Here is a 26660-nt window from a genome sequence, read left to right as displayed (position 1 = left end):
GCTCTCTTGCTACCTTTCGTAACCATAAAAAAAGGGATAAAGATTTGATTTCGCATATGTGACTTCCACGTTCCAATTTTATAAACTTGAATTATTTCTGCTATCGATAAGTACAAAACATAACTTGTTGTGTAGCAGCGTGTCATCTCGTCGATAATTTCCCTTCTTCTAGCATCGCTTTTGCCTGCACTCGTGCCTGCACAACCGAGCGCTTCAGCATCTCGCTGGAAGGGCCCGATTGTAAAATCTGAAGCGACAGATGGCAGGCCCCCAAGCAGCCCCGAGCGCCGCTCCTCCACGCTCACCGGAATGCGCCTTCGTGTCGTCCGCTGCGGGTGCGAACCGAGAGACGCCATTGGTCGCTTTCTAGCGCCTGCGCACTCGAGCTCCAGCGCGCTTCGATTTTTCAAACTGAGCGGCGCGCCTCTGCGTCGACCGTAGTAGTACGCATCGCTGGGGGTGCACGATGCAGGCGACGCTCTTCACGGCGCTCTTGCTGGTCATCTCTGCGGCCGTGACAAATTCGCGCGGCTGGGTTGCCTCGTCACAGGTGAGTGTGCTCACAATGCTCGGGTTAACTCTCCTAAAAAAAAGATATGATTGCCATAATTTTTTTTCTAGCAAACGTGAGAGAGGCTACAGGTCGTATAAATAGTATCGATACGGCTCACTCAACGGCAAATTGCAATAAATCACAAGCAACTTACGCAAATAAACGTACGAAACGGATTCTGGGGTTAAACAAAACTGGGATAACGCGTGACAATTTATTTAACTTGAATCGCCCAGGATGCAATGCATGCTATAAAAGGCTGGTAAGAATGACTGATGTTGTACCAGCGCATTAAACTTGCAACAAAGGAAGTGAATTTCCAAGACAAGCGTTTATTCGCACAGTCTAGGCTTAATAAAATACAAGAGCACGATTGGGGCCAAATTGTGGTTTTAAATTCTCCTTGTCTTTCTCTATGTAGAACTGCAGCGCTATCCAATATTCTACATTGTAAAGAGCTTTTCGTATTAACATTCAGTTTTTAACATTACACGATACAGCTTATTGTGTCTACAGGAGTCACCATATTATCAGTGCAAAGCATAACATTGAAAAATGCCTTTGGTTGCCTGTACCTTCGGCAAATGCGTGGTGAAAATAATATATCCAGAAATAACGACCATATATTAATAATGCCATAAAATGTGAAAAGCGAGAACAGACGTTAGATTTCTCCGAATATCTTTAGTTTTAAGCAAATTCTAGACAACATCAGTTACAGAGGGACTCTGGAGGACTCAAAACCAGGAGCTGCTTCTCCGATGCTTTTCTTAACGACATTAAGGACACGGTTAAAGGCTTACAACGCCTGAACGCTGCACCGAACATTGTTAGTGGCAAACCAGTTTACTGGGTCCATTGTTTCCTAAAGCGCGTTACAAATGTGGAAGCCACTTTTAATGTACCAATGACTATTTTGCCTTTCATAGTTCTACGGAACATTGGGCATCGTTTAAAAATTTGTACGTGACCATATCAGTAAAAAGTACATGATTTACAAGCATTTTCTTCTGCACTCTAAGATAAAAGGGACCGAGAAAAGAGAAAACATCCGTTGTCCTCCTTCAGACGAGAAAGTTTTTGACATAATCATGATTTATTGGCATCCCCTTTGAAACAGGTCGGCGACAAATAGTCACCTGGTATGTTTCAGCTAATCGGATACGCTGTGCATGTTTTTCAATCTAGAATCTGGCTACATCTCTGTAATCTTAATTATAATGCAAGACCAACTAGCCCAACATTCGTAATCTCTTATCTGTTCCTTAAAACTTCTATATTTACATTGTACTGTTACTTACGCTTGCAACAAATCAGGTCCGATAAGCCTCCTTGCTTTTTTCCACCAATGCCCTAAACGTCTCCTGCTTAACTCCCCCGCTGATTGGTTAATGCTTCAGTTCACTTGATATCCCAGCGCTTGTGGAACATGCAGGTTAATTCTCGCTGGGAAGAAAGACCATCGCATCCCATTAGTATGAACTGAGTCTTGTCTCCGGAGATTCGCTGCTCCAGACAGATGCCTCATCCTGTAGCGTATATAGCGTAAACCACCCTAGTATATTTGCCCTCGTCTGCTTTTGCCCTGAGAACGCCAGCGCAAGCCGTAATCAGTCTAAACTGTTCAAGAGCGGTGTAGCGCTTGGACGCCTTCTGGACGCAGCGCAGAAGAGCTGCTGCCATAGCGGGAAAGTTTTCATTGTGCCGGGTGGGTGGGGGCGGGGGGGTGCGACTAGCTTGCCGAACCGATGTGTGTGTTTGTGTGTGTATATATATATATATATATATATATATATATATATATATATATATATATATATATATATATATATATATATATATATATATATATACGGACACGTGGACTTGTTTCTATGTTTCGGCTGAGCGCTTTTCACCGTCTAAGACATGTTCGCAGAAGTTTCTCGAATGGTATCGATGGTTCGTACCGAAGCTTGCATAATCTGATTGTATGCGAGACGTCAATTCTGTAGAAATTTCTGGAAAACATGAGGGCAACACCGATTACTCTGGAACCTTCGATGACGCGAGTATAAAAACCGATGCGCTTGACCAGCACATGATGTTTTCGACGATCGCCGACTCTCTTCGCCGCTGTCGTGTGTATCTTATTTTGTAGGGCACTGGTTCGCCCAATAAAACGCTAGTTTCATTACTCACAGTTTCGCAACATTCTTCACCGTCACTACCACGCGACATCTGGTGGAGTCCTTTTCATTCATGTACCGGACGCGCCCGACAAGTCGTAATCAACGAACCCCGACGAATACACTTTGATGTCGATGGCCTATCTTGCGCCTCCACCGCGGCAAGATGGCGCGGATGACGACGCCTTCCTTGGAATAATAAGCGTGGGAGACTTCGCTGAACAGCAACGAGGTGACTCGGAGCTAAAAGGCCTCGTTGAGTATTTGTGAGGTTGTCCGTGGGGAATTCAGGCGAGGGTTGTCTAGAATCAAAACAAACTACTCCTAAAGAACTTCTCGCCAGTCCGCGCCCCTCAACTTGCTAGTAGAACACAATCGCGAACAATTCGTCGTCTGCGGCCCTCTCGGCGTGCCGCAAGGGTTCGTTCTCGGTCCTCTACTTTTTTTTCATCTGTATTAATTATCTGGCTTCCTGTGTGAAATTTTGAACAATTAGGCTTTTTGCTGGTTCCTGCGTTATATATCACAATATTACTGACCTCAGTGATTCTCGCAAACTTCAAAACATTTATAACGTTCTGTTATGGTGTAACAAGTGGTCTATGAAGCTTAACTGAAGCAAATGTAAATGCATTCGCGTATGCCAGCGTACCAATACTACTAATCTGCATACATATTTCCTAAATAATAGCCTTCTCTCAGTTGTCTCATCGTACAAATACCTTGGACTAAACATCACCAGCAACCTTTCCTGGCATATGCATGTCGACATTATATGTAGCAATGCCAATCGCATGTTGGGCTATTTGCTCCGAAACTTCTCATCCGCACCATCGTCACTGAAACCAACTCCCCACAAAACATTAGTTCGCTCCAAACTAGAATACGCATGTGCCATATGGGACCCGGCTAACATTACACTCATAAACAGCATAGAAGACATTCAAAATCGTGCAGGGCGTTTCATCTTATCAAACTACTCCCGATATGCTAGCGTTACCTCAATAAAGACAACACTTGCCAGAAATTTCTTTCCATCGTAGATGCTTCCGTCTTTCGTTATTCCATAAAATCTGCCGCCACAAACCTTTGTTGAACGAACAGCTTATCACCCAACCGTCATACATATCATCTCGTTCTGACCGCAGTTTCAAAGTTGCTGTGCCGTCTTCACGTACTAAACTTTGCAGTAATGCATTCTTCCCTAGCGCAGGCAAAGATTCGAACCACCTTCCCGCCACCGTTGCAGCCATCCTGGATACCATCATCTTCAAAACCAGCATTCATGAAACGCCACGTTGAATATGTCTTTGTACAGTGCACAATTCTTTCTTATATTAGCTCACTCCTTTTTGTAATGCCTTCGGACCTTGCAAGTATCTTAAATAAATAAATAAATAAATAAATAAATAAATAAATAAATAAATAAATAAATAAATAAATAAACACTACGTCCAGAAATACTGCGCGCCTTACATGACGATCCGACCGCTGGGCACCTCGGATTCTTTCGTACGCTATCGAATACAGGAAAGAGGAAAGCTATTGCTGACCACGCCTGACCGCCGACGTCGCCCGTAACGTCAAGACATGCAGAGACTGTCAGCGACGCAAGAGACAACCGACAAGGCCAGTGGGATTACTCCAGCAGATCAAGTCTCCTTGCCGACGATTTCAGCAGATAGGGATGGATTTGTTGGGACCCTTCCCGACGTCAACATTTGCAAATAAACGGATCGTTGTGGTGACGGATATCTCACCCTGTTCGCTGAAAAAATCTCTGCCAAAAGGTAGCGCAGCCGAGGTGCTAAAATTCTTCGCAGGCAACATCGATTACTCTTCAGCCTTCGATGACTGCCTTCGCCGCTGTCGTTGTTCCTTGAGCGTAGCCTCTCTTTGAGGGCACAGGTTCACCCAGTACTACATATATATATATATATATATATATATATATATATATATATATATATATATATATATATATATATATATATATATATATATATATATATATATGTGTACATGTGTGTGTGTGTCTTTGTGTGTGTGTCTGCGTATCATCATCAGCGTGTTTACGCCCACTGCAGGGCAAGGGCCCCTCCCATACTTCTCCAACTACCCCAGTCATGTGCTAATTGTGGCCATGTTGTCCCTGCACACTTCTTAATCTCATCCGCCCACCTAAATTTCTGCCACCCCCTGCTACGCTTCCCTTCCCTTGGAATCCAGTCCGTAAGCCTTAATGACCATCGGTTATCATCCCTCCTCATTACATGTCCTGCCCATGCCCATTTCGTTTTCTTGATTTCAACTAAGATATCATTAACTCGCGTTTCTACCCTAAGCCAATCTGCTCTTTGCTTATCCGTTACCGTTGCACCTATCATTCTTCTTTCCATAGCTCGTTGCGTCGTCCTGAATTTGAGTAGAACCCTTTTCGTAAGCCTCCAGGTTTCTGCCCCGTACGTGAGTACTGGTAAGACGCAGCTGTTATATACTTTTCTCTTGAGGGATAATGGCAACCTGCAGTTCATGTTCATGATTATTTCAGTCTCAAGATCTGGATCCGCAGTCACTACCTGTCCTAAGTAGATGTATTCCCTTATCACTTCCAGTGCCTCGCTACCTATCGTAAACTGTTGTTCTCTTCCGACGCTGTTAAACATTACTTTAGTTTTCTGCAGATTAACTTTAGAACCACCCTACGGCTTTGCCCATCCAGTTCAGTGAGCACGCATTGCAGTTGGTCCCTTGAGATACTAAGCAAGGCAATATCATCAGCGAATCGCAAGTTACTAAGGTATTCTCCATTAACTCTTATCCCCAATTCCTCCCAATCCAGGTCTTTGAATACCTCCTGTAAACATGCTGTGAATAGCATTGGAGAGATCGTATCTCCCTGCCTCACCCCTTTCTTTATTGGGATTTCGTTGCTTTCTTTATGAAGGACTACGGTGGCTGTGGAGCCGCTATAGATATCTTTCAGTATTTTTACATACGGCTCGTCTTCACCCTGATTCCGCAATGCCTCCATGACTGCTGAGGTTTCGACTGAATCAAAGGCTTTCTCGTAATCAATGAAAGCTATATATAAAGGTTGGTTATATTCCGCGAATTTCGCTATCACCTGATTGATAGTGTGAATATGGTCTATTGTTGAGTAGCCTTTACGGAATCCTGCCTGGTCCTTTCGCTGACAGAAGTCGAAGGTGTTCCTGATTCTATTTGCTTTTATCTTACTAAATACTTTGTAGACAACGAACAGTAAGCTGATCGGTCTATCATTTTTCAAGTCTTTGGCGTCCCCTTTCTTATGGATTAGGATTATGTTTGCGTTTTTCCAAGATTCCGGTACTTTCAAAGTCATGAGGCATTGTGTATAGAGGGTGGCCAGTTTTTCTAGAACAATCTGCCCACCATCCTTCAACAAATCTGATGTAACCTGACCCTCCCCAACTGCCCTCCCCCTTTGCAAAGCTCCCAAGGCTTTCTTTACTTCTTCCGGCGTTACTTGTGGGATTTCTAATTCCTCTGGACTATTCTCTCTTCCATTATCGTCGTGGGGGCCACTGATCCTGTACAAATCTTTATGGAACTCCTCAGCCACTTGAACGATCTCATCTATATTAGCAATGATATTGTCGCATTGGTCTCTTAACGCATACATCTGATTCTTGCCTATTCCTAGTTTCTTCTTCAATGCTTTTAGGCTTCCCCCGTTCCTGAGAGCATGTTCAATTCTATTCATATTGTCACCTGGTCGTGACGTCAAAGAACACAGTAGCAATACTGTGAAAAGCAAAACTAGCTTTTATTGGGCGAACAAAACAGGCTACACTTAAAGCACAACGAGAGCGGCGAACACAGTCGGTGATCGTCGAAAATCTGATCAGCGGGTCAAGCGCGTCCGCTTTTATACAGCAGTCGTCGAATGTTCCAGACTAATCGTTCGGACCCGCGTGCCTTCCACAAAGTTCTACACCATTCGCGTCACGCGATGAAATCGGATAACACAACATTCGGCGACAACAGACAGCCGGATAGAAGCATCGATAGCTTTCCAGAAACTTCGGATACATGCAGGCGTGTCCCGCGCTGTGCGATTACATTTGTTAGGCGGCGAAACCAGGGGGCGGACACTCCGTATACATCCCATTGGCCGTTTTTGAGCAGACGCTCTTTCGACGCTAGCGCCAAGGTCCCCTTCAGTTACGGCCCTAATCAAGGGGCGACGCATTAGGCAAAATGGCGGCGCACATGATTGTTTACGTTGCCATGGCAACAGCAACAGCAGCCGCGCGGCGCCTCCTCTCCCAAACGTTTTTCTTTCCTTTTTGTTTTTATTATGCCGACCCGCTCCACTCTCTTTCTCTCTTTCCCCCATGTCGCGCGCGCCGCTCACTTTTTTTTGTTTTTACCCGTAAGCGGCGCGTTTTTTCTTTTTTATAGCGCGCTTGTTACCGCGCGCCACGCGCCAGCTCGCAAGCAATGCGCGCGCTACGCGGCGCATTGGCATTGCTTGCGAGCTGGCGCGTGGTGCGCCGTGGGCTATGCATTGGCACGCACGCAGTCTTGCCCATACTTATATTATACCAGCATGTGGCGGGACATAAAAAAAATTCTACTTCCAACACAACAGATGTTTAGCCTCGCTTTATTGACTTCGTTTCCGAAAAGAGATTTTTCTTACAACGTGGTGTGATACACGCTCCAAAAATGAGCAAAAGTGAGAGGTGCATGACATATACAAGAGTACTAAAGACAAAAGTTCACAGATGGTGAAATAACAAAAGAAAGCGTGCAGTGAAAGCGCTAGAAAACGCGAAGGCCATTCCATGTACACACATATAAAAACAACATTTTTATATAACGTCCTCAAGACCTAAATGTAGACGAGCTCCTGATATGTGCACTAAGATATTGCACAAAATTGGACGACGTGTATGACGTAGTCATGACAACTATAAAAAGGGAAAACTCACTAGTAATGGCAAAAACAAGGACACGCAAAACACCTGAAAGATAGAATAAAATGCTAACATTGTTTGATTGAGAGCCATACCAAAAGAAAGCTCACTTATAGATCTGCACGAAAATATATGAAATGCTTGACATGTTCATTACTACTGAACAAATTGAAAAAAACATGGCAGAAAAAAATAACATCGTACTAAAAACTGAAACAAACATTATCACATTATTTCGCACTTGGTCACAACTTGAGTAAAGGTGGCAAGGGAACAGGAGATAGTCGGCTTTTGCAGCAGCACATAGAAAACATTCGCAGAAAGGCGTATTCCTCAATCAAAGACCAGGTAAAACAAGCCAACACGACCCTTCTTTCTACCCGAATGCAATGCTTAGCAGTAAAATTACGTCACTTAAGGCACTAAGTCGTACCTCCTGGGCTGTCCCTTGTATAATAAACATGAACTGCAAAAATCTGCATGTAGGACACTTGCAATGCTCATGCTTTCCAGAGGAAAAAAAAGCGTATCATGCCTACACATGAAGGTTGTTCGCGCGGTTTTCCCATCGGGGGTTACTGAGATAGTACACAAACACTAACAGTAATTTTTCAGCTGTTAGTTGGTTTGTAGAACGTGATACACAGAAAAAGCACTGAGGGCGGTATGGAAAGCTGGGCAAGTTACTGAAGTTGCAGAATGAGACTTGGCACAGAAAAACACAAGTCACAGACCAGGTGACAATGAGGAGGAACATCTATTTGTCAGCTTTCTCTACCGGGAAGAGGCAAGTGTAGCACAATCAAGGCGCAACGACGTCCGGAGCCTCATGGAGTACACAAATGGACAGGGCTGTGTTCGTGTACATGCGCCTTCTGATGTCCTTGGGTCTGAGCGCTCACCTGTTGTCTTTGGGCACCCGGAACAACCTTGCAGGGCTTGTTTTTGAGGTATTTGTGCACCACTGCACGATGCACGAGCGGTACGAGTCGTGAAACGGGTGAAACATCGCGGAGCACAAGCACACAGCTACCGAGGAACACAGAACTGACTAAACTAGCCACGTCGGTAAACGCACAGCAGCGCACGTATCTCGATGACAGTAGATAACAAAAATAAAGCGTTACGTAGCGGACTAAGCAGCAGCCGGGCCGGCGGGGATGGCACAGCGGCGCGGCGCGTAGACAGTCGAAGGTGAGGGAGTTGAGAGTGTATTACGAGAGAGGGCGTAGGGAGAGGAGCCTAGCGGGGGGAAGGGCTTGGCCACCTGGATCGGCGCGCGTGCGCGCGATGATCTACGAGGCCATGCAAGGGAAACGGATTTTTGCGTCGCCCTGTACACAGATGGCGCCAATTTCCTGCGCCACCGGAACCGAGGAGTGTCCCCCCCCTGGCGAAACGTCGTCGCCCGATAAAAAAAGGTACACGTGTATCGTGTACTTATATTTATATAAGCATCGACCCGATGCTGCAAAGAAACGAAAGAAATAAAGAAGCACTCGTAGCAAAGAAAACAACAAAATAAGGAAAGTTCGTCAGCGTCCATAAAAGGGTTTAAGACGCACCACGTGGACCACTTCATATCATGCGCGGCGCCCCTGTGAATGCGCAATGCCGTCTGGCACGACCTCATAGTCCAGTGCGCCAATACGTCGGATGACCATGTAGGTTCCAAAATAGCGTCGCAATAGTTTCTCACTCAGTCCTCGTCGGCGTATCGGGGTCCATACCCAAACACGGTCGCCGGGCTGGTACTCGACGAAGCGTCGTCGGAGGTTGTAGTGTCGGCTGTCGGTCCTCTGCTGGTTCTTGATCCGCAGGCGGGCGAGCTGTCGGGCTTCTTCAGCGCGCTGGAGATATGTAGCGACGTCAAGATTCTCCTCGTCAGTGACGTGCGGCAGCATGACGTCGAGCGTCGTCGTCGCGTTCCTGCCGTAATCCAACTTGAACGGCGTGATCTGTGTTGTTTCTTGCACCGCCGTGTTGCAGGCGAATGTTACATACGGCAGGACGTACATCGCTAGGATGTCGGCGAGGGTCTTGTTCAGGCGCTCCGTGAGACCATTCGTTTGCGGATGGTAGGCAGTTGTCCTCCTGTGGCTTGCCTGGCTATATTGCAGAATGGCTTGGGTGAGCTCTGCTGTAAAAGCCGTTCCTCTGTCGGTGATGAGGACTTCTGGGGCACCATGTCGCAGCAGGATGTTCTCGACGATAAATTTCGCTACTTGTGCTGCGCTGCCTTTTGATAGAGCTTTAGTTTCAGCGAAGCGGGTGAGATAGTCCGTCGCCTCGACGATCCAGTTATTCCCAGATGTTGACGTCGGAAACGGCCCCAACAAATCCACCCCAATCTGCTGGAATGGTCGACGAGGAGGTTCGATCGGCTGTAGTAATCCCGCTGGCCTTGTCGGTGGTGCCTTGCGTCGTTGACAGTCTCGGCATGTCTTGACGTAACGGGCGACGTCGGCGGTCAGACGCGGCCAGTAATACCTTTCCTGTATCCTCGACAGCGTCCGGGAGAATCCGAGGTGCCCAGCGGTGGGATCGTTGTGTAAGGCGTGCAGTACTTCTAGTCGCAGCGCTGACGGTACAACAAGAAGGTAGCTGGCGCGGACTGGTGAGAAGTTCTTTATTTATCTATTTTGTAGTGGGTAATATGCATGTGGCACTGTGCGGACTGCCACCGCTGCGGTGCGAGACACGAGCTGGTGCTGTTAATGCGAAGCGCTAGGACTCGCGATCTAGAGCTACCTGCGATACCTCCAACGAGCTGCAATAAACCCCATTTCATTTGGTAGAGCTGCGGGGTAAGCTTGAAAACTGGAACTTCGAAGCCAGACGCTACCGACTGCTACGACCATGCCTGACGAAAGCACCCAGGAAGATGCACCACAGCCTCCGATGGTCATAGTTTCCGGTGCATTGCGCCAGCGTGATCCTGCCATCTTTAGCGGCACCGATGATCATGACGTGGAGCATTGGTTGTCATCTACGAAAGGGTGAGCCAGCATAACAAGCGGGACGACGTCACCAAGTTGCACAACGTGGCGTTTTACTTAACCGGCGTCGCGAACCTCTGGTTCCGAAACCACGAACACGACTTCACAACGTGGAGCAGATTCAAGACAAGTTTCACGGAAGTGTTCGGGCGCCCCGCTGCGCGAAAGTTTCGCACAGAACAACGCTTACGGGGGCGCGCGCAACATCACGGTGAAACATTCACAAGTTACATCGAAGATGTCATTGACGTGTGTAAGTGCGTGAATCCGTCAATGGCGGAACAGGACAAGATAAAACACATTATGAAAGGCATTGATGAGGACGCATTTCAAATGTTGTTAGCGAAGGATCCGCGTACCGTTGCCGAAGTTATCAATTTGTGCCAAAGTTTTGACGAGCTACGGAAACAACGCATCTTAGCTCGGCGCCCACCGCCTACGGAAGATTCGTTAGCAGCATTGGTTATTGGCGACAACCACACAACTTTGCTCACGCAAATAAAACAATTTGTGCGCCAGGAGGTCGCGCGACAGCTCTCGATTTTGCCGACCACGGAGACGCCTTCTCAATATTTGGCTCCAGCGATCCGACAGGTAATTCAAGAGCAAGTTACCGAAGCTCTTCCACCTCCGTGCCAGCCGGCTCCCGTGGCCGCGCCTCTGCCGTATGCTGAAGCCGCTGCTCGGGCGCCTCGTCTGCCGGGATTCTCTCCTCCGCCTTCAGCGCTTCTCCAGCCGGTGTTCTCTCATCCGCCTTCGTCTCGCCAGCAGGTGGCTCCCTTTTTCAGCGCACAGCAGCAAGGCACAAATCCTTGGCGCACTCCTGACAACCGCCCAATATGCTTTGCCGGCGGTACACCGGGACATGTAGCGCGCTTCTGCCGCCGGCGCTTGCCGGCCTTCGTGGGCACCGCGCGATCACCCAGCTCCGGCTTCCGGCCATTCCGTATGCCTCAGCGACCACCACCGGAAGTCTACGCTGCTGATGACATACCAGCACCGCAGTCACAGCTCTACAATACTCGTCGCTCGCCTTCCCTTCGTCGGCGCTCACTCTCGCACATGCGTCGTAGGCCCAGTACCACTACTATTGAGGCGGAAAACTGATTCGAGACATTTTGTATTCGATTGATTTCTTTGTGATAACTTGTTGCTCCCACGACGTGATTCTCGGTTGGGATTTTCTGTCGCGCCATCGCGCCGTCGTTGGCTGTGCGCTGTAGGGGTTCGAGGACGGGACTTCGGGATGAAAACCCAAAACTTGGGAGTATTTATTCTACATTATTTACAAGGAGGTGAGCGTCAAGTAACATTCGTACAGTCATTACGGGCCGGCAGCAACTCGGACGCTGCGGCCCGCGGCAAGAAGTTCGAGAGAGGTGAATCAGGGAATCAGGGCATGTCCCAGAATGCTCAGGTCTCTCTGGAAGGCTTCTTATAAACCCTTCGAGCACTGTAAGTCACGTCATGTTTCACCAATGGGAGAGTCCGCTCCGATGACGCCACTTTCAGCCAATGGTAGGCGCCCGTGTCGCGGTGTCGCACCTGGCGGCTCTCTGCGGTCTTGCCTCGCAGACTGGCAATCCACTTCTTCTAGGCTGGAGAAGGAGGGGGGGGGCGCTCATGCTCCATTGTCGGAGGCCCACCTGCTAATCCCGGCGGCGCGCGAACTTGTTGGCACGTGAACTTGTTGCCTTAAACTTGTTTGCTCGGCCGCTTCTCTGGAATGCGCGTTCCTGCTTCTGCATTCCTCAATTAGCTGTGCTGCAATCCGATGTGGTCTGGGGAACTCGAAGTAAACGCAGGAAACAGCTCCATATCTAACAGCTCGTCCTCGCCCCGGTAGTTCTGAATGGCCGGTGAACTCAATTCGCTGGCCATGAGGAACGCTGAAAGAAGCTGCAGGGTACTGGGGTCAAGCCTCGTTTGACAACCCTCGGGATCCTGGGCCCCGGAGAACATACGTCAAACAAACCAAACAACACAGCGCTGCACCACGCGTAAGCGCAGGCTCTTCACCCCTGACTCGCCAGGCTATTACTGAGTCAAAATCAACCCTGATCTTTTAGTTCCCCAATTTTGACAAAACAGTTGTAACCACCCTTCCAAACAGCCATCCATTTCTCCTCGAATGCCGACAAGACCAGAGTACTATTGTTGTTGCAAAACAAAAGGGTCGTTGACGATGCAAACAACAAATGAAAACAGCCGAACATAACTCAAGTGGCCTAACCACACGAACAGCATGTTTCCAATCTATCGCAGTGGCGTACTTATCGCACGTAATGGTGCCACTGAACAATCTGGTCAACCTCACAAGTACGTAATCACAAGCGCACTAGCCTTGTGGTCACTAAACAAAACGCGTACTTGCGTTGTAGGCAAACTTTTCATTACGCTTACTCACGTTTCTTTCCTGAAAGTCCTACAGGACACGTGACATAAACGAACAATTAAACTTGCGGGACTTACACACTCCGCAGAACTCTTAAAATAATGCGTCTTTTAATAACTCGTTCCACGCGTACTTATCAGAGAAGTCAGAATACGGCTGCCCTCCACACACACTAGCAACCCAGTCATAAAGTCTGCTTCCTTCCGCCCACACAGGACACGCGCTAATGGAACTAAGAACGCTTCTCCGTGCAAATCATGCACTCACTGAAATCTACGCGCTTAACCTTACAAAATTCAAAAACGCTTAAAAAGAAAGAAGGTTAAATAACACACGCGCTTTACCATAGGCCTTTCAACGATAACCTTGACCTTTAGGTTACTCACACTTACAAAAAGAAAGCCTATTTACTTATTAATGAGCATCTCGCGAGACTACATGTTTACACAAACGCATCTTTCAAATCACGGAGCTTCTCAAACGAAAACACAAACAAAGCTCATACCTTTACACATTGAAAGAAATCCTAGTCTGAAATCACGAAAAACTTTCCCATGCTCAAAATAAAAAAACAAGACACTCCATTTCTACGGAAGGGCTCTTCGCCTCCCTTTCCAAACGCTTATGTCTGACTCATACTCTGAGCCGTCCTCGCGGTCGTCGCGGCTTGAAAGCTACTCTGGCTGCCGAGAGACAACAAAAGGGCTGACTAACTATCAGCTTCCCCAAGACGTTATGGTCTACTGCCAATTTGCGTCCCCGCGCCCCGCTTTCAACACGAACTCGATTGACCGCGTCGCTACTCCCCACCTGGTCTCGTCCTGCCACCTTGCGTTTCTTCGAACTGCACGCTGAGCTATAAAAAGAACTACGGAACGACGAGGAGCTTAACAGCCCCGTGCCCTTTGTCCGCGTCCGCGCAGAACATTCTTCGCGGTCCCCCTTTGACCGGTGGCTCGACCATTTTGGATGCGTCAACATCGTCCTAGACGACCGCACCTTCTTCCTCGCGCCCTGCCCTTTTGGGTTTCTCGCCATCTTTGGCGGCGCTACATTAATTACCAACTTTCGGTTTTTACCGCGCTTCTTTTTAAGGCGCTTTCTCTTTGCACTAGCCTTCATGTCGCCTTCTCGTGCCTCGTGCTGGCCGGTACACATTTCGTCGGCCCGGATCGGCCTCTTACCCGCACAGTCTGAGTGATTTACATTTAAATCAACACTCGCTCTGCCTCGACTGGCGGACAGCTCAACCGACTCTGGCACAATGCAGCAGGCTTTACTCGAGTTAGACAACTCGCACTCTTGCGAACTGCCCTCTGCTACATTGCCCAGCTCACGCTGTGCATCGGCACACAGCCCGTCGGTATCGATCGCTGTCTCACGCGCACAGTCCGAATGATTATTAACTGAATCATCCTTATCTAGGCTATCTAGACTGGCGGAGAGCCGCACCGATCCCTGAACAATGCAGTTGTTCTCTCGTGGACTACGGAACTCGCCATCCTGAGAATTACCCTCAACTGCACCGCTCAGCTCGCACTTCACTTCTGCACGCAGATCTGGCTCTACATGGGTGCTCGCTTCTGTCGGGTCAGAAGTACCCTTTTCTTCGCTAGCAATCTCGCTAGCATTACCAGCGACGCACACACACGGTAACTGTGCCAATTTGTTCGCAGCTGGCCTAGCTGTCTCCACAGTCATCTGTTGGCACAGCACCTCGTCGCTCTCCTTGTGGCCTTTAACGGCCTCTGTTGCCACTAAGGCATCGTTAGCAGCTAGCCTTTTCCCTTCACTTATGAATCTGCAGCCAATCTCACAGGCACTACTCTTTTGGTCGGCTTCTGGCGAAAATCTGCTCGATGCTGCCTCATTCTTTCGCTCTGTACTTCCTACAGAATTCTCAGACAGCCGTTGTCTCTGTGCCAATAACTGATCACAATGCTGTATCTCTTTGATCAGTGCTGCCTTCTCTCTCTCATACTTTTCCTCACGCTCAAGTTCGCGTTGATTCTCACGTCCGTGACGCTCACACCTAAGAGTAAGTTCTTGAAGCTCCTGCTTCCGTTCATTCTCGCGTTCTTCACGCTGACGCTCACTCCTAAGCTCACGACGCTCTCGCAAACGTACACGACGCACACGCTCCCGTGGCTCCTGTATCACTTCCCAAGCAAGCTCAATGCTTTTGTCATCATTGCCACTATCATTAATCGCCTTTATGATAGCTGGCGTTTCCATCCGTTCGTCCGCCTCAACTCCCAAATCGTCGCACACCAACAACAAGTCTAACCTCGTCAACCTTCTAAGATCCATGGCAGCTGCCCCGACAGGTGGTTAAAACTGTTTTCCTTAATTAATTTGTGCAAATACACAGTGCATCAAACTCCCGATTCCCAGAACTATCAAAATTGAACACACAACCTTTGAGTCTGGCGAATCATAAGGAAAAAAACCACGCGCTCACTTACGGTTGCAGCACCCTGCCATCCGGTTCGTTCGTCCACCGTTTCCGGTTCCTCCGGACTCCCTGGGTCGAAGGCTCGCTCCTTCTTCGCTACTCCCAGTTTCTTCGGACCTCTTTCGACGAAGGCTCTCTCTTCTTCGCTCTTCCCGGTTCCTTAGGATCTTTCTCGACGAAGGTTTATCCGTAGCGCTGCCACCAGCTGATGCATTCGGAGGCGGTCCCACCGCTGCCACCAGATGTAGGGGTTCGAGGACGGGACTTCGGGATGAAAACCCAAAACTTGGGAGTATTTATTCTACATTATTTACAAGGAGGTGAGCGTCAAGTAACATTCGTACAGTCATTACGGGCCGGCAGCAACTCGGACGCTGCGGCCCGCGGCAAGAAGTTCGAGAGAGGTGAATCAGGGAATCAGGGCATGTCCCAGAATGCTCAGGTCTCTCTGGAAGGCTTCTTATAAACCCTTCGAGCACTGTAAGTCACGTCATGTTTCACCAATGGGAGAGTCCTCTCCGATGACGCCACTTTCAGCCAATGGTAGGCGCCCGTGTCGCGGTGTCGCACCTGGCGGCTCTCTGCGGTCTTGCCTCGCAGACTGGCAATCCACTTCTTCTAGGCTGGAGAAGGAGGGGGGGGGGGGCGCTCATGCTCCATTGTCGGAGGCCCACCTGCTAATCCCGGCGGCGCGCGAACTTGTTGGCACGTGAACTTGTTGCCTTAAACTTGTTTGCTCGGCCGCTTCTCTGGAATGCGCGTTCCTGCTTCTGCATTCCTCAATTAGCTGTGCTGCAATCCGATGTGGTCTGGGGAACTCGAAGTAAACGCAGGAAACAGCTCCATATCTAACAGCGCGTGCTGAGGTTCAGTTCTCCGTTTTGTGCGATTTGCCATCTCACGACTTTCAAGTTCATGATGTTACCAGGCTCTGTGTAGCTTTAGATACTGACCTTCCCCCTCACAGCGCGGAATTCGTCCCTCTTTCATGCGCATCGCTTGCCGAAGCGACGGTCATGTTTACACCCGCTGCCGCATTCATTCGCCGCCAGCCTATATCGTTGCCTTTCGCCCTCCTCGCGGTTTACCATGGGGCTGCAGAAATACTGATTTCTAACCCAAATTCATACACTTTGGCTTTGCACTGTGGCGAGACTATTGGTACCATCAAGACTGTGGACGCTGACGTTATTGTACATTTCTCTGTTCCCGATGACGTGGATACTGCCAACGTAACAGCACTGGCACCCCATGTGCCATCTAACCGAGTACCACCGGATGTTTTTTGTCGCTCTATTGCTGATGACCTCGAGCCGACACAATGTGAGCGGCTTATTACTCTTTTAAATGATTTTGACGCCTCTTTTGACTGCAACCAAGCATCATTAGGCCGCACAAGTACCGTCTCTCACCACATTGATACGGGACATCACGCACCATTACGCCAGCGTCCGTACCACGTGTCATCCACCGAGCGTCGTATCATCGCCGAGCAAGTTGAAGACATGCTTGAACGTGGTGTTATCAAGCCATCCTGCAGCCCTTCGTCGTCTCCTGTAGTACTCATTAAGAAAAGAGATGGCTCGATTCGTTTCTGTGTGGACTATCGTCGCCTCCACAAGATTACACGAAAAGATGTCTATCCTCTACCGCGCATAGATGACGCCCTGGATTGTCTTCATGGTGCCGAATTCTTTTCTTCTTTGGACTTGCGATCGGGCTATTGGCAAGTGCCAGTGGATAAATCCGACCGCTCGAAGACAGCTTTCATTACGCCTGATGGCCTGTATGAGTTTACAGTTATGCCATTCGGCCTCTGCAATACACCCGCTACATTCGAAAGGATGATGGACAATATTCTACGAGGCCTCAAATGGAAGGCGTGCTTGTGTTATTTAGACGACGTGATAGTTTTCTCCCCTGATTTCACCACTCACCTCTCTCGTCTACGCGAAGTCCTTACTTGCCTTACCACCGCCGGCCTTCAACTTAACTTGAAAAAGTGCCGCTTCAGAGCTCGCCAGCTGACCATACTTGGCATTTCGTGTCCAAAGACGGCGTCCTTCCCGACCCTGACAAACTTCGTGCTGTCGCAGAATTTCCGCGCCCGACTACAGTGAAAGAACTCCGAAGTTTTGTCGGTCTTTGCTCTTATTTTCGACGCTTTGGGCGCAATTTTGCCTGCATCATCGCTCCCCTGACGAAGCTCCTGGCTAGCCCTGGTGACCTTCGCGACTGGACTCCGGCATGTGACCAAGCCTTCACCACTTTGCGTGTTCGGCTTACCTCACCGCCTGTTCTACGCCACCACGATCCGAGTGTACCGACTGAAGTTCATACCGACGCCAGCGGCGTTGGTCTTGGAGCCGTCCTTGCACAATGGAAGCCTGGCTTTCCAGAATATGTGGTTGCATATGCGAGTCGTGCTCTCACGAAGGTAAAATCCAATTATTCTGTCACGGAAAAGGAATGTTTGGCTATAGTTTGGGCCTTAAACAAATTTCGCCCTTACTTCTATGGCCGTCCGTTCGACGTTGTAACAGACCACCACGCGCTCTGCTGGCTTGCGTCACTGAAAGACCCGTCGGGGCGTCTTGGACGTTGGGCTCTTCGGCTCCAAGAATTTTACATTCGCGTCATTTATCGATCCGTGCGCCAACATTCTGATGCAGATGCGCCCTCCTGTTTGCCCATGCGATCCGACGAAACGCCACCTTCATCCATAGAGTGCCCGGTTGCTACGCTTGCTGTTACTGACATGCCGTCTGAACAGAGAAAATATCCGTGGATTGTGTCTCTCATTGACATTCTTAGCAGTTCTTCAACGTCTGCATGCCCTCGAGCCCTTCGTCGCCAAGCCACCCACTTCGTGCTATGGGACGCCATCTTGTACCGCCGAAGCTATCAGCCAGACGGTCGCAAATGGCTGCTAGTCATCCCTCGCCATTTGCGTTCCGATGTATGCACGTATTTCCATGCAGACCCACAAAAAGCTAATGCTGGCGTCCTGAAAACCTAAGCGGCTCCGCCAGCGGTACTACTGGCGCGGCATGTATTCTTATGTCCGCAAATACACTCGGTCATGTGCAGCCTGTCGACGCAAGACATCTTCTCATACGACAGGCCCTCTGCAACATTTACCGTGTCCAGCACGTGCTTTTGATCGGGTTGGCATCGACCTTTATGGGTCTCTTCCATGCAGTGCTAACGGAAATCGTTGGATAATTGTCGCAGTAGACCACCTGACAAGATATGCTGAAACTGCTGCACTTGCTTCCGCTGCTGCTCGCGACGTCGCCGCATTCATCTTACAGCATTTCGTTTTACGGCACGGCGCACCGCGAGAACTGCTCAGTGACCGAGGCCGTGTCTTCTTGTCCGAAGTTATTAATGAGCTACTCGCCGCGTGCCGCACTATTCACCGCACCACTATGGCATATCACCCCCAAACTAACGGTCTAACGGAACGATTAAACCACACTCTTGGGTACATGCTCACCATGTATGTTGCGTCTGATCATTCCAATTGGGACGATGTCCTCCCTTTTGTGACGTACGCATACAATACCGCCGTTCAGGCTACCACAGGCTTCTCACCATTTTTCCTTCTTTATTGGCGTGAACCATCCACTACCCTCGACACCGTACTACCATATCACCCGGATGCCTCTGAATTCACCGATCTTCCCGAAGATACTCACCATGCTGAAGAGTGCCACCAACTGGCTCGCTCGTTCACATCGGATACCCAAGGAATCCACAAAGATCGCTACGACAGCGATCAGCCCACACAGTCCTTCGCCGTGGACTCTCACGTCTGGCTTCGGCTGCCCTTCCAAGCTGAAGGCCTTAGCCCAAAGCTTGCTCCGAAATATCAAGGTCCGTACCGGATTGTCGCGTGTACTTCGCATGTGAATTATGTGGTCGAACTGGTGACGCCATCTTTGGACAAACGCCGCCGTGGCCGCGACACTGTTCACGTCAATTGCCTGAAGCCGTACCACGACCCCCTTATCGTATTATCACCTTAGGTCACCAGGATGGCTCCTCTTCGCCGCGGGGGAAGTTGTAGTGGGTAATATGCATGTGGCACTGTAGTTGTAGTGGGTAATATGCATGTGGCACTGTAGTTGTAGTGGGTAATATGCATGTGGCACTGTGCGGACTGCCACCGCTGCAGCGCGAGACACGAGCTCGGGCTGTTGATGCGAAGCGCTAGGTCTCGTGATCTAGAGCTACCTGCGATCCCTCGAACCAGCTGCAATAAACCCCATTTCAATTTATTCATTTACAAATACTGCTATCTCATTTGAGAGACATAGCAGAGGTGGGTTACATAACTTATGAACATAACATGTCAACCAACGTGGTTGGCCAGTTCTTTCTGAAATTGATTAGTCGGCAATGAACGCAGAGAACCATCTAAGTTATTCCATAATTCAACAGTCTGTGGAAAAAAAGAAAACTTGTAGCAATGTATTTTTGGAACGAAGGGATCTATGTTTAATGGGTGAGTACGTCAGGTTACTCGCGCAGTAGGTGTGGTTAGTGAGATAGGCGCTTCAATGTTAGATGATCCATGAACGATTTTGTGCAGCAGGATTAGGCGGTCAGACGCGCGACCAAAGGACAATGGATCCAGTGATAAAGCGTGTGCATGGGATGACGGTGAAAACATATGGTCGTAACGGCCATAAATAAATCTAACAGCTTTTTTCTGAATGGATTTTAATTTGGAAATATCCTGTATGCGATAAGGCGACCACACTAAAGAAGCATACTCTAAAACAGGTCTAATGAGTGATTTATAGGCTGTAAGCTTGCACTCTTTAGTACCGTGTTTGAAAGTTCGTTTTAGCGCCCTAGTTTTTGCATCGCTTTAGTGCAGACTATATAGATGTGATTATGCCAACTAAGGTTAGTTGTGATAGTAAGTTCAAGGTATTTGAACTCGTTAACTTCGTTAATACTGTATCCTTGTGTGCTATACGTAAATTTTAGGGGCTGTTTCTTATTAGTAAAAGACGTTGCCACAGTCTTGCTGAAGTTAATGCTCATGTGCCATGTCTTACTCCAGTATGAAAAGGATGAAAATACGTTATTAAGCACTTCTTGATCACGAAGAGTACGAATGTTAGAATAGATCACGCAATCATCTCCATAAAGACGTATTTTCACTTGTGTGTTTCTGGCTACTTCAATAATGTCAACATATATGATGAATAAGAGTGGCCCGAGAACTTAGCCCTGCGGCACCCCTGACGTAACCTGGATTATAGAAGAGGTTTTGTAATTAAAAGTGACGGATTGGAATCGGAGGTTCAGGTAATCGGATATCCAGTCAATTAGTTTATTACCAGGAAAGATTGCAGCGAGTTTTAGAAGCAATTTTTTATGGCTTACCGTGTCAAATGCTTTTGAGTAGTCGATAAAGATGGCATCAAGCTGACTGTGGTTATTTAGTGATGTGGCTATGTCATGTGTGAATTCTAATAACTGCGTTGTTGTAGAAAATCCTGCTCGAAAGCCATGCTGCTGTGGAGACGGGAAGATATTTGCCGTTAAATATTGAATGATGTGCTTATGGATGATGTGCTCGAGTAGTTGGCAACACGTGGGCCGCAACGATATAGGCCTGTAGTTAGTGATTAGCTGTTTGCTGCCAGATTTGAAGACGGGAATAATGTTAGCTTGTTTCCAAACAGGAGGAACTGTCGACATCTCAAGAGATTTGTTAAATATAATTGTCAGGTACCGGGCGTTCCATTCAGAGTATCGCTGTAAAAATTTGTTTGGCACTCCGTCAGCTCCAGAACTTTTTGTAGTATCAATTGTTAGTAATAAGTTGAGAACACCAGTGTAAGTTATAACGAAAGTAGAAAGCTCTGGCAAAGTGTTGACGCATAAAGGGGGATCGACGCCGTCATCCCGACAAAATACAGATTGAAAGTAAGTGTTGAAAGTTTCAGAAATAATCACCGGATCAGAGCAAGGGCGATCGTTTATGGTGAATAATGAAGTGTCGTGAGCAGCCGGAAGCACCGTTTTCCAAAACTTTGATGGGTTTTCTTTCAAGAATGTTGATAACGTCGTGTCGAAATAAAAGTGTCTGGCTTCGTGCATTTTGGTTTTTAATTCGGACTGAAGCAGATGCAGTTTTGAGCATTGGTTGCTCCGACTCGCGTTTTTACGTTTGCGGAGCCTCTTGATGCGCCTGATAAGATGAATAATGTCCCTATTATACGAAGGGTGCCTCGGGTTGCGTTTCACACACTTTTTGGGAACAAACAGCGAGATGCATTTCTTAACAATGTTGCAAAACATATCAAACTCGTCCACACTGCAAATGCTGCTACACTGAAAAAACCGTCAAAGGAGAAAGCTAGAATATGAACAATGGAGTTGTCATCAGCATGGGGAAATATCATTAACAATCCGAATATCAGGTCTGTTGTGCTCACAAGTGAGACCAAGCGTCAGCAAAACTGACCCGACCGAACTGACCTGACCTGACCTTAACTGAACTTAAATATACCTTATACTCTGACATCATACAAGATGTAGACGGGCTCGGCAAGGTGTGCTGCAGTGACCATGGGATGGTAAGAACTAGAACTGTCCTAGACTTGAGGAGGGAACGGAAGAAACTGGTACATAAGAAGCCGATTAATGAGTTAGCAGTAAGAGGGAAAATAGAGGAATTGCAGATCGAGCTGCAGAACAGGTATTCGGCCTTAACTCAGGAAGAGGATCTTAGTGTTGAAGATATGAACGACAATCTTATGGGCATCATGAAGGAGTGTCCAATAGAAGTCGGTGGTAACTCCGTTAGACAGGATGCCAGTAAGCTATCGAGGGAGACGAAAAATCAGATCAAGAAACACCAACGTATGAAAACCTTTAACCCTACAGCTAGAACAGAACCGGCAGAATTTTCGAAGTTCATCAACAAGCGTAAGACAGCTGACATAAGGAATTATAATATCGACAGAATTTAACATGCTCTCAGGAACGGAGGAGGCCTAAAAGCAGTGAAGAAGAAACTAGGACTAGGCACGAATCAGATGTTTGCGTTAAGAGACAAAGCCGGCAATACCATTTCTAATATGGATGAGATAGTTCAAGTGGCTGAGGAGTTCTATAGAGATTTATACGGTACCAGTGGAACCCATGACGATAATGCAAGAGAGAATGCTCTAGAGGAATCTGAAATCGCACAAGTAACGCCGGCAGAAGTAAAGAAAGTCTTGGAAGCTATGCAAAGGGCGAAGGCAGCTGGGGAGGATCAGGTAACAGCAGATTCGTTTAAAGATGGTGGGCAGATTGTTCTAGAAAAACTGGTCACCCTGTACACGCAGTACCTCATGATTTCGAGCGTACCGTAATCTTGGAAGAACGCTAACATAATCCTAATCCATAAGAAAGGCAACGCCAAAGACTTGAAAAATGGTATACCGATCAGCTTACTCTCAGTCGCATACAAAGCATTTACTAAGGTAATCGCATATAGAATCATGAACACCTTAGACTTCTGTCAACCAAAGGACCAGGTAGGATTCCGTAAAGCCTACACAACAATAGACCATATTCACACTATCAATCAGGTGATAGAGAAATGTGCGGAATATAACCATCCCTTATATGTAGATTTCATTGATTACGAGAAAGCTTTCGATTCAGTCGAAACCTCGGCAGTCATAGAGGCATTACGGAATCAGGATGTAGACGAGCCGTATGTAAAAATACTGAAAGATATCTACAGCGGCTCCGCAGCCACCGTAGTCCTCCACAGGGAAAGCAATAAAATTTCAATAAAGAAAGGCGTCAGGCAGGGAAATACGATCTCTCCACTGCTATTCAAAGCATGTTTACAGGAGGCATTCAGACATGGATTGGGAAGAATTGGGGATAAGAGTTAGTGGATAATACCTTAGTAACTTGCGATTCGCTGATGCTATTGCCTTGCTTAGTAACACAAGTGACCTATTGCAATGCATGCTCACTGACCTTGAGAGGCAAAGCAGAAGGGTGGGCCTAAAAATTAATCTGCAGAAGACTAAAGTAATGTTTAGCAGTCTCGGAAGATAACATCAGTTTACGATAGGCAGCGAGGCACTGGAAGGGGCAAGAGAATACATCTACTTCGGGCAGGTTGTGACCGCGGATCCGCATCGTCAGACTGATATAATCAGAAGAATAAGAATGGAATGGGGTGCGTTTGCTAGGCATTCTCAGATCATAAACAGCAAGTTGCCATCATACCTCAAGAGAAAAGCGTATGGCAGCTGTGTCTTACCAGTACTCAAGTACGGGACAGAAACCAGGAGGCTTAAGAAAAGGGTTCTACATAAATTGTGCACGACGCAACGAGCTATGCAAAGAATGATAGGTGTAACGTTGAGGGATAAGAAAAATGCAGATTGGATGAGGGAACAAACGCGAGTTAATGACATCTTAGTTGAAATCAAGAAAAGAAACGGGCCATGGGCAGGACATGTAATGAGGAGGGAAGATAACCGATGGTCATTAAGGGTTACGGATTGGATTCCAAGAGAAGAGAAGCGTCGCAGGCGGCTGCAGAAAGTTAGGTGGGCGGTTGAGATTGAGAAATTTGCAGGGACAACATGGCCACAAATAGTACATGACTGGGGTAGTTGGAGAAGTATGGGAGAGGCCTTTGCCCTGCATTGGGAGTAACCAGGCCGATGATGATGATGACGCTGATGATGTATAATATTGACAGAAACGTTGTATTAATCGGATACAGAGGTTTACAGGCGTGATGGATATAATAGTTTCTTCCTAAACAGACTCAATAAACAGTGTGGTGGGATAGAAATCCTCATCAAAAATAATCTAGAATGTGAAATAATTCCTGAACTGTCTATGCTGACTGATGATTTGGAATGCCTATGCTTGAAATCTAGAGAGTACCTTTACTGTGTGATCTACCGACCGCCAATCGGTCAATTCAATAAATTAATTTCCCACTTTGAATTGCTGTTCAACTACGTGAATGTAAATTGAAATTATTACTTGCGAGTGATTTCAACATTGATGTACTAAAATCATCCCCTGCGCAGGAGACCTTTCTTTTCACAGTAGAAGCAAACGGTCATGCTATCATTACTAAAACTGTAACACATGTTACAATGTACGCAGATACTTTGACAGACCTTTTTATCACCAACATTGATACGAAAAATTTAATATCAGGAGTTGTATGTAATGACATTAGCGACAACTTTCCGATATACCTTTTTGTTGAATGTGAAAATAAAAGAACGCATGCGCAAACTTCGATGACAGCAATTATCCAGAACATCACGCCTATAACATTGGAATCTTTCTACCCGAGTCTTGTGAATGAAAACTGGGATGGTGTATTCCACTGTGACACTGCAAATGAGGCGTATGGAATATTCGTATCCTTCTTTAAGCGAATTTACTGTCAACAATTTAGAGAAATTATTTTAAAGCCACTTCATAACAACCGAAAGCCCTGGATCTGCAGTGAATGTTTAAGGCGAATAAAAAAGAAGGCTAGATTATATAAAAAGTTTGTCAAAACGGGATCACTTTTAAATTTTAAAATATTTAAGCATTATAGAAATAAGCATATAAAAAATGTATGCTGGCCGGCGGTCCGGTAACGAAAGTGCTTTATTCATGGGAGGGAGCGATATATGTACACTTGGAAAGGGGTGACGTAGGCGTCACGTGTTAACAGTCTGGGCGCTATCAGAATGACAGCGTGATATGGCCACACCCTGGATCTGCAGTGAATGTTTTAGGCGAATAAAAAGAAGGCTAGATTATATAAAAAGTTTGTCAGAACGGGATCAGTTTTAAATTTTAAAATGTTTAAGCATTATAGAAATAAGCTGAATTTCTTCCTGAGAAATGAAAAGCGGCGCTTCCTGCAGCATCATTTCCAACACGAATCCTGTAAAGATAGTGCAAAAGTATGGAAAAAAAACTTAACAATTTGCTAAACACAACCCCATCGTCGCCATTTATCAAAGATCTCGTTTTCTAGGGCCGGAGCATACATGGCACAGACCTCGCCGAAGTATTTAACAAATTTTTAAAGATGCTGTCACCAATTCTCAAAACCCTCAATCTCTGAGCAGCACAAGTTTTAGAAATAAGCGCAGCGTTCATTTTGATCCGTCAAATGAACGCGAAGTATGTAATATCTTCAACCCGTTGAAAGATAGCAAATCACGCGATACTGATGACATACAAATTATTCCAGTTAAATATGTACTCTATGTTATTGCCCCCTACTGACTTATATATATATATATATATATATATATATATATATATATATATATATATATATATATATATATATATATATATATATATATATATATATATATATATATATATAGTCTGGCGTTATCAACAGGTTCCTTTCCCAAATTAATGCAAAACTCCAGAGTAATTGTACTTTTCAGGAGTGGCGATAAAAGCGATATGTCCAACTATAGACCAATTTCTATTCTGCCGATTTTTTCTAGAGGCCTAGAAAGAGTAATTCGTAAAAGACGCATGAACTTCTGCAATAAGCTTAACCTCATTAATCCGTCACAACATGGTTTTCGCCCAAACAGTTCCACTGAAACAGCCTTATTAATGCAAAAAGAGATATTCCTTGAGGCACTTGAAAACAGGAGATGTGCATAGGTGTGTTTGTAGATTTGTCCAAGGCTTTTGATCGCCTAACCCATCAAATACTACTTAACAAGCTAGAAAGATATTGAATCCGTGGCACTGCAGCTTGTCTACGAAAGTCCTACCTACAGCATCGATATCAATGTGTAACAATAGATCAGCATGTTTCAACCCTTCAACCTATAGCCACTGGAGTTCCCCAAGGAAGTATATTGGGACCGCTACTATTTATTTTATACATAAACGACATAACAGATAAGAGCAACCTTCCAAAATATCTTCTGTATGCAGACGATACGAGTCTCTCGTTTAGCGGCAATATCATTCCATTGCTTGTTTCAAACATAAGCAGTGTACTGGAAAATTTGAAACCATGGAGCGCAGCAAATTCCTTGCTAATAAATAGTAAGAAAACAAAAGCGGTTCTTTTTCATTACCAG

The 26660-nt window shown here is 46.8% G+C and overlaps 1 protein-coding gene across 1 annotated transcript in view; it reads left to right on the top strand.

Annotated features, from left to right (window-relative positions):
* Positions 1–425: 425 nt before the first annotated feature.
* Positions 426–26660, top strand: part of spab (space blanket) — a 280941-nt gene continuing 254706 nt past the window's right edge. The window contains exon 1 of the mRNA XM_065444047.1: positions 426–550. Coding sequence (XP_065300119.1) covers positions 467–550 — 84 coding nt within the window. The 5' untranslated portion in view covers positions 426–466. The remainder of the gene's footprint in view (positions 551–26660) is intronic.

This window comes from Dermacentor albipictus, chromosome 4 (genome assembly GCF_038994185.2).
Source record: "Dermacentor albipictus isolate Rhodes 1998 colony chromosome 4, USDA_Dalb.pri_finalv2, whole genome shotgun sequence".
Taxonomy (NCBI): domain Eukaryota; kingdom Metazoa; phylum Arthropoda; class Arachnida; order Ixodida; family Ixodidae; genus Dermacentor; species Dermacentor albipictus.
This window is presented reverse-complemented; position numbering and strand designations above follow the sequence as displayed.